The sequence below is a fragment of the Charadrius vociferus genome, unplaced genomic scaffold (assembly GCF_000708025.1).
Source record: "Charadrius vociferus isolate BGI_N301 unplaced genomic scaffold, ASM70802v2 scaffold553, whole genome shotgun sequence".
Taxonomy (NCBI): Eukaryota; Metazoa; Chordata; class Aves; order Charadriiformes; family Charadriidae; genus Charadrius; species Charadrius vociferus.
Window position 1 is genome coordinate 2,660,428 of NW_009647688.1, and position 9,517 is coordinate 2,669,944.

Consider the following 9,517-nt stretch of genomic DNA (forward strand, 5'->3'; position numbering starts at 1 on the left):
CCATCCGTAATTTACATACAACCACATCAATCTTTAGTACAAAACATACCTGTTATCCTCGACCCACTTAAAATATATAGCTGATTATCTTACGTTCAAAGGTCAACAGAAATAGGCTGATTGAAGACAAGGGCTGCTACAATCTATCTACATGACCAAAGGGACAGAATCACCAGAGCAAAACACTTACATCATTAAAAAAAAAAAACAAACAAAAACACCACACAACAAACCCACAAAAAAAAACTAACACAAAAGCAGCATCCCAACCTTCGCAAAGAATTTTAAGATAACAGGAAGTTTTACCAGTACCTGTAATGGTACATATCATACCTAAGAATTATAATAAACTACCTACAGACTGAAGTAATTTGCGTTTCATTTTGGCACAAACCAGGACATCACAATATCATCACTGCAGCTGTCGAGTTTACCACTTAAAAGAATTCACATGGGAAGTAGGTGCCTAATAAAATGCTTTGGGAGAGGGAAGTCAAGACATTGGCCTTCCACTTCCAAAACTAGTGTTGAACAAGCTACTGCTAAGTAAGAAGCAATACAGCTACTCTGCGGTCATAAGTAGCAACATGCTTTGCTAAGAGACAGTATTAATTATTCCCAGTTTGATGCTGGAATTAAACAGCTGAAACTATTTCAGAAGCTTTACCTAGCACCGTATGACACAAGCACACCATCCAGATTACATGTAAATCTCCAACACTGCACTGTAATATACTGTAACAGGAGATACATAGCGCTGCCTTAGAAACCGAACGAAATACACACTTTTATTTCAAGAATAACATGAGAGATATAAATAGCTTCTCGTAATCTCTGTTTGAAAAGAGCAAGACCAGTAAATGACCTACCAACCAAGGATAAAGCACACTCATATGCAAGGCTAACTCTCCAAATACATTCCAAATAAAAACTTACTCATTTGTTATTAAGAACTAAAGAGAACCACAAATGTTTGCTCAAATCCCACACCCAACGCTGAAGATATTTACCTTGTAAAGATGCAAGAGGTCACTAAACCCCCCACCCCAAACTGCTACCTTGAGAAAAACTTGACAGAAGGTACAAAGATGCCTCTCCACCAACGCAACTTTGACACAAACCCTCCCAGAAAAAACAAGCAACTCTCTGTCCCAGCCTCTCTCCCTCTAGTCACTCTTACTCCAGCTAAAAAAACCCATATCTAATAAGTAAAACACAAAGAAAAACACAGCAAAAGCTGAAAGACTGTCAAGAAACTATGGTTTTTTGCTTGATCTCTCTTCCCCTCCGCTCCAGCTTCTGCCTTAGCAGCTCTATATTCTGCCTTAGTTTCAGGCCCCTCCTCGCAAAAACAACCCCCTTTTCCTCACTCACCAACACCGCCACGGACATTAGCGCCCCAACACAGACCCGCCCCGCCTCTCCTCTCAGAACCTTCCAGAACCCGCCGGCCCTCCCGCCCCAGTGCGTGCCGCCTCCTGCTTAAGCCGCGGGGATGCAGCGGGCAGCGGGCGGCGGAGTGCTGTGGCGGCATGTTCGCGGCTCTTTAAGTGTCGTCTTGTGGCAAATGAGCCTGAAGCGTGAGTTTCGCTGTGCTGCTGTTGCTGCCCGGGGCTCGGAGGGGCAGGGCTCGCCGTGCCTCGGACTGAGGAGGGAAGAGACCGTAGAGTGGCATTCCGCGGCCTGAGGCGATGGCAGGCCGGGCTCCCGTGGCACGCGTTTTTCTGTGAGGCTGCGAAGTCTGGAGTGGAGCACGTTCTTGAAAGGTGTATAGAATTAGGTAGGTGGGGAGGAAAGGCGCTTGGCGGTTCTCTGTTGGAGTTCAGCTATGCTACTGAAATAGGTACGTGTCCAGAACAAAAAACAGCTGTTGTAAATGTCCCATAGCATTTAGGCCTTAAAGCGTTATTTCACTCTTGCATATCAAGCAGCTACTTTTTTTTCTAATTCCCTCTGTTGCATACTACCCTTTCCATTTAATGTTAAAAAAAAATAAATAAATAAAATTGTTTCAGGCCTGATAGAGTTTTGTGCCAGGCTGGGTAGACAAGGTGCCAGCCGCAAGACAAGAGGATGAGACTTGTAGCTGAGAAACAAAGGCCACCTCTTTGGGCAGAAGCCTGTACTTAGAGTAGTTCAATATTTTGAAACTACAGCTTTAATCATCAAAATTTTTAATTTAAAAGGCATTTACCGTATGTGTATTCTAAGACATTTGTGCTTGCATTTAACGATTGTCATCACTTTCTATGTGAAATAGTATATTTTTGTTACATTTTTTGTCCTTTGGCCTTTAAGCTCCCCCTGCTGGACCATTTTGCTTTTGTGGATAGAAAAAAGTTGCAGGAGACAAAGATGGAGAGGCAGACTGTTCACTTAAGATAATGGATTGGGTATTGACAGCAAAACTTATATTAGAATTAAATGCATAATGCACAGCAACACACAGGTGTAAAAATTCTGTAAGAATCTAACCTGTATCTAGGTTGCCAAATAATTTCTTTCCTAAAAATATTTTCTCCTAATAGCTACTTTCTACTACAAAAGTAAACTGATAAAACAACCATAAGGTACAGAACAATAAAAAAATCATCAGGGAAGCTCTCCATCAAACTATGCAAGACTATATTGCAAAATCAAAGCAGTTGTAGATTACATATTTATTTTGTATATATATATTGTTTTATATATATATACACACTATATATATATAAAAAATATATATATTGTTTTGTATATTTGAATTCTTGATCTTGAGGAATATGGGCCAGATGAAGAGTAAAGTGAAGACCTTGAATTTTAGGAGAGTGAATTTTCAGTTGTTTAAGGAACTGGTGAATGGGAGCCCCTGGGAAACTACCCTCGTGATAAAGGAGCAGAAGAAAGCTGGAAGCTCTTCAAGGACATTTTTCTTAAAGTACAAAAGCTCTGGATTCCCCTGTGTAAGAAATCAGGCAAGGAAAGCAGGAGACCAGCATAGCTGAGTAAGGACCTTCTGGTCAAACTGAAGTGCAAGAAAGAATTGCATAGCCACTGGAAGCAGGAATATGTATCCATAGGGAAGAATATAGGGATGCTGCCTGAGTGTGTAGGAATGGGATCACGGGAGCTAAGGCGCAGCTGGAGCTGAATTTGGCAAGGGATGTGAATAATAATAAGGGCTCCTACAGGTATGTTGGTCAGAAAAGACTTAAGGAAACGTGCACACCCTCACCCCCCTGATAAATAAGATGTGAGATATAGCGACAGCGCACACGGAGGAGGCTGAGGTACTCAACAGGGGGTTTTGCCTCAGTTTTCACTGGCAATCACTCTTCCCGTATCTCTCAAGTCCCTGGCCCTCAAGGTAGGGACTGGGGGAATAAAGTCCCTTTTGTTGTAGGAGAAGACTAAGTTCAAAACCATCTGAGGAACCTGAACATAAACAAGTCCATAGGACCTGATGAGATGCATCTCAGGGTGCTGAGGGCACTGGCAGGTGTAGTGTCTAAGCTGCTCTGCATTGTATTTGAAAAAGTCATGGCAGTCAGGCAAAGTCCCCAATTACGAGAAAAGGGAGTATCACACCCATTTTTAAAAAGGAGGACCCTGGGAGCTGTGGACCTGTCAGCCTCACCTCTGTACCTGGTAAGGTCATGTAATAGATCCTCCTGGAAGCTATGTTGAAGCATATGGAAGACAGGGAAGGCAATTTGAGACAGCCCATATGGTTCACCAAGGGCAAATAATGCCTGACTAATCTAGCGGCCTTCTAGGATGAAGTGAGTACATAAGTGGGCAAGGGAAGAGCAACCTGGACTTCTCTAAGGTCTTCAACACGGTCCCCCACAGCATTGTTGCTTCTAAAGTGGATAGAGATGGATTTGATGGATGGATAAGGATTTGGCTGGATCATCATATCCAAAGAGTTACAGTCAATGGCTCAATGTCCAAATGGAACCAGTAACGAGTGGTGTCCCTCAAGGGTCCATACTGGGACCAGTACTGCTTAATATATTCATTAATGACATAGACAGTAGGATTGAGTGTACCCTCAGCAAATTTGCAGATGATGCCAAAAGCTGAGCTGGTACGCTAGAGGGAGAGGATGTGATCTGGAATGACCTTCACAGGTGTGAGGGGTGGGCCCACGTGAAACACGTGAAGTTAAACAAGGCCAAGCGCAAGCTCCTCAATCTGGGTTGGTGTGATCATGAGTATGAGTACAGACTGGGTAACAAACGCATTGAGAGCAGCCCTGCACAGAAGGACTTGGGAGTACTCGTGGATGAAAAACTGGATGTGAACTCGCAATGTGCACTTGCAGCCCAGAAAGCCAACCGCAGCCTGGGTTGCACCCCCAGCAGTGTAGTCAGCAGGGCGAGGGAGGGGATTCTGCCCCTCTGCTCTGCTCTTGGGAGCCCCCCCTGCGGTGCTGCCTCCAGCTCTGAGGCCCTCAGCACAGGAGAGACATGGACCTGCTTGAGTGGATGCAGAGGAGGGCCACGAAGATGATCAGAAGGCTGGAGCACCTCCGCTATGACGACAGGCTGAGTGAGTTCGGGTTGTTCAGCCTGGAGAGGAAAAGGCTCCAGGGGGACTTTATTGCAGCCTTTCAGTACCTAAAAGGTGGCTTATAAGAAAGATGGAGAGAGACTTTTTACCAGGGCCTGTAGGCCCTGGAGTAGATTTGAACAGAAGTAGATTTAGATGGGATATATGGAAGAAATTTTTTACAGTGAGGATGGTGAAACACTACAACAGGTTGCCCAGAGAAGTTGTCGATACCCCATCGCTGGAAGTGTTCAAGGTCAGGTTGGATGGGGATTTGAGTAACCGCATCTAGTGGAAGGTGTCCCTGCCATGTCAGGGGTGTTGTGTTAAATGATTTTTAAAAGGTCCCTTCCAACCCAAACCATTCTATGATTCTATTACCAATTATCCCAGATAGGGTATTTTTTTAAGCCTGTTTACGAACAGAATAGTTTACCATTGTTGCTATACAAAACCAATCAAATAGGAATACATTTGCAAGCGTTTCTCTCCCTTTCCTGGGCCGACAGAATAACCTTAATTTGCTGCATTACTGTCTGCCAGCTCAAAATACGGAATCTTGGCTCTGTATCTTGTTAGATTTATGTATATTCTCATTGTAACTTGTAAAACAGCCTAGCAATTGCTCCGATGACTGACTTTGCCCATTATGAATAAGTAACTGAATCATTTTGAAGATATCTGTTACTATAGACACCACAAATAGAATCATAAGCATGCCTTTACCTCGTCTTCCTAGTACTACAGTGGCCAGTGTTAACCTCAAAAAGCTAGAAATGGCATACAACAGCAATACAAGGTACTTTCTTTGCTTCATCTACTCTACATTTTCTTAGTTTTCCTGTTGGCTTCATCTTCAGAAGATTTAACTGAAATATTCTGAAGGAGATCCTATACTGCATAATATCCAGTATGTAATATATGTACTGCTTCACATCATCCATGTTTAGCAGAGGTATACAAATTTCAACAAGGACTGCAAGACCAAGAACAGTCTGAGCATGTTCAGAGAAAAGAGAAAGACACACTATTTTTTCCCTCCAATCCAAATGAATGCTACAAACCAATTCAATTTAATGAAAATAATGCAAAAGATTTTAATTGAAATACAGAACAAAAGCTGAAACAAAGCTTCCGAAATTACTTTGCTGGCTAATCTCAAGTCATCGCTCATTCTACTTCCAGGTAAAGAAGAATTTGCATCATTGCTCCATTTACTCCACTTATTGCACAAAAAAGACAAAACCAAACAAAAATCCAAAACCGAAAAACAATCAGTAATCCTTCCTCTAAAGTTCTTAAATCTCAGGAATATTTAGTAAAGTAGTTGAGAAGCAAAATGTGGGATGTTGAAATATAGAAGCAGGTGTTTCCAAGGTAGTACATTATTCCCTGAATTTGTTGGTATCTCTTTAAAAAAATAAATTGTTTAGCTCCAAAGTGCTAACAAGTTGAAGAATAAAAATTATCATTAATAAAAAGAATGTTGAAAATGCACTGAATCTGATAGATGATGTAGTTTCTCTAAATTATCTCTACCTTTGAAGATTGTAAACTTTTGAATAGATTACCATGAGTAGAAATAATTTAGGTATATTGAATATAAACATTAACTTTGTAATATTTTTTTTAAGTGAGCTTTAGCTAATAAATCTATATATATACATATACACGGGTTTTCCCAAAAATGAAAGAGAGAATAGACTGGGAGATGTCAGCAGATATGGAACGGGAGATTTCACTCATTCCTAGGCACACATTACAGTTGTCTAATGGATAACTTTGGGAAGCATAGTAAAAGAATTCAACTTAAAACATACTTGTCCTGAACATTATATATACTTAAATTTTCAGTGAGAAACATGACCATGTTGCAGCATATTCTGCAATTAGTATGTAGGTAGAATAAGGCGGTAATGGCTCAGTATAATTACCATCAAATCACATTTAATTTACTAATTAAGTTGATGGTTATGTTCGATTTTCGGTAGCCCCTAAACATCATAACTGGCACAACTGTGCTGTTTCAAACATTCAAAGAATTAAGTACACATAAATCTCAAAAAACACACAAAACGCTTTGGTAGAACAAAGGAATATTTTCCTGACAATTTGGCCATGGTTAGAAAGGACCAAAACCACAGTGAGTGTGTACATAATTAAAATATTCTAGCTTTAAGCCAAACATATTATAATCTGCTATTGTAATCTGAACACTCAGAGTTTATCATCACTGGATTCTTATGTTTATATTTTGCTTGAATATTAACATAGACAGCAAGATTGTTGATGTTTTTTATTACTATCCTGTGAAATACACTACCCTCTTTCATGAGATCTTCAACCTTCTTATCTGTTGACATGATTATTTTCTTTTCTCCTGTATAATCTGGATCTTCTGGATATAACTCATCTCCTGGGGGCAAAAAAAAAAAGTTTTAGTTATACATTGCCTACCTTATTTTTCAGCCTTTTGATTGAGTGAAACTAGCATTTTTTTTTAATATTTATCAGGACATGAAACTCAGTGGGAAAGTATTTCACAATACAAAAGTAAATTGCCTCTAAACATCTTCAGATTTAAAGATACAGCCATAAATTTCTGAAGTATCTGTCAGTGACACTGCAGTGCACATTCAAGGTGTTGATTTAAATGCTCCAGTGTTCCTGATAATACTAATGGGCTTTTATCACAGCCTCGTCAGATATGAGTTTATATAATAGGTGGAAAAGACAACAAATACTTTTTCCAGTGTATAAAGATAGGCTACAGTAGAACTGAGAATAGAAACTGCTAGCCTTGTTCTGTTTTGTTGAACAAAACAGTGTTTTGACATATAAATGCATGTTACTCTTGTGCAAGAATGCTAATACACCACAAGTACAGAAATTCTAGAGGTCAATTGTGACCAAAAAAAGACAGGAGAAAGCATAATGAAAAGCAAACTAAAAAACCCTGAAAATTAATAAATAGTAGATACAGCTTTTCTTAAGGAGAAGGCAAAAGTGTACATGATTATGAAGCGAGAGAGACTGAAGTAGGAGAAAGGGCAGAAGGAAAATGAATTAGTGTATCTCTTTAGGTCACTGCCCTGTGACTACAGTTGTGAAAACTGAGACTGCAGCTGTGCTCAATCCACTGCCCATAGAAAGACAAATAGATAACTCAAGTAAATGAGAATTGCCACTGAAAAGGACTGAATAGGAGTTCTAATCCTTCAGATTAAAAAAAAAAAAAAAGTTTAAATGATAGAATTTCTTCATAAACAAACATACTAATGGCAACCATATGAGACAATGAGATTACGAGCAAGTACCGAAATAACTGCTGTCTGATTCAGTAGCTGGTTTCTGACTGTAGCCATTATGAACTGTATCAAAGGAGGAAGCCAAACAGTAGAAAAAGTGTGCAGTAACTTGACTTAAAAGAATATTTTCCTTATAGTTACAGACTGGTATATGTCATGTGGCTTGAGTAGGTATCAATTCCCAAGCTTCTGTATATTTAAAGGAACCTTCATCTGTTTTCTACCTGGCAACAGCTGAATGTAGCCATCTGAAGCAGTTAACATCACAGGCATCCAACGTTCACATCCCTCTAGAGCCCGATCAGAGCTGAACTTGTGTAACTCACGGAGTGAAGAGAAGTTGCACAGCCTACACAATTCATAGAACTGAGGTGGAGCAAACCATATTTCTTGAGATTTAAAGCGTTCAATGGCTTCTGGAGGTGACGACCACTGTAAGATGAAAACAGGCCTTGAAATAACAGTTTCATCAGCAGATAGAAAGTACCAATAACTTTAAAAGCTGTTAGCAAGGAAGTGTTTACAGAAAAGAGAGCTTGCATGAGTCCAAATTTTCTGAAATCGATAAAATCCACCTATAAACTATACTGAAATAACGACAAAAAGAAATTTTTAAAAATTGAAAAAACATAATAAAAGCAATCTATAAAAATTACTCTTTGTCCTATAAAAATAAGTAAATTTTTATTTTACATGTAGGCATGCCAAGTTTGGAAACTAAAATTGAGACTTGTTCTTGGGGCCTGACTAAAAGTCTACAGAAACAACAGAAAACCCTAAACTCAATGTGAACTTGCTTAACAGAGGTTGCTACTGACGCTTCAAGAATTAAAAGGACTGCTAAACATCTGCTTCCCACATGCATTGTTTCCAGAGCACAAACACCCAGCTTTTCAAGCTTAAACATTACATTGTTTGGCATGTTGAAACTATCGGTAATCTTTTACTTCATCTCACATGGTGAATTTGATAATATAAATGCATGCATAAGCATTTGCAGTAAATTTATAACAAAATTATAACAAACATGAACTCTTTTGAAGATAAGATCTCAGGTATTTTTAAGTTTCTGTAGTGAGAGCTGTTAAAAAAATAAATATAGAAACATCAGTAATACTGAAATCGTTAGGTAAACTTTTGCAGAACTGGCTGGTTTGTCATGTATTTCTAACTCACTTTCAAACTTTTCAGAATTCTAGAAAAACTTAAAGACCCTAACGTGCCTGACCCTGAGCTGTCTTCAAGAAGTTTCTCCATGAAGTTTTTTATCCTTTTATCTCCTGCAATTAAAAAGTAAAAAAAAAAAAATCACTATAGCTCCCAAAATGGTTTTAGGAATACACAGTTTCAACCAGTTGGTCTGTTACTTGGACTGCCCCAAGCACCCGCAGGAGGCTGCGGTGGCTGCCAGCTCCGGCACTGCACGTACCCCGCGGGTGCGGGCGCACCGAGCGCTCGGGGTACGCGGCAAGAGCCCGCGGACACTGCGCGGGGGGGCGTATAAAAAGTGATTGCTTGTCATCCACTTTTGAAACATACAATGATTCCAGGTGAAAGTGATCTGACGCGGCACACCTATGCCATTACATCCTGCACGTGAAACGCCTTCCAGGAGTCCCCCTCGCCCGCCCGCAGCGGCAGCGCTGAGCGGGGCGGCGCCGTGTAGGGGAGCGGGT

General features: G+C 40.2%; 1 protein-coding gene across 1 annotated transcript in view; it reads right to left on the minus strand.

The window, feature by feature from the left end:
• Nucleotides 1-6,722: 6,722 nt before the first annotated feature.
• Nucleotides 6,723-9,517, minus strand: part of NUDT19 (nudix (nucleoside diphosphate linked moiety X)-type motif 19) — a 4,136-nt gene continuing 1,341 nt past the window's right edge. The window contains exons 2-4 of the mRNA XM_009881417.1: nt 9,018-9,121; nt 8,066-8,273; nt 6,723-6,949 (exon numbers count right to left, since the gene is read on the minus strand). Coding sequence (XP_009879719.1) covers nt 6,723-6,949; nt 8,066-8,273; nt 9,018-9,121 — 539 coding nt within the window. The remainder of the gene's footprint in view (nt 6,950-8,065; nt 8,274-9,017; nt 9,122-9,517) is intronic.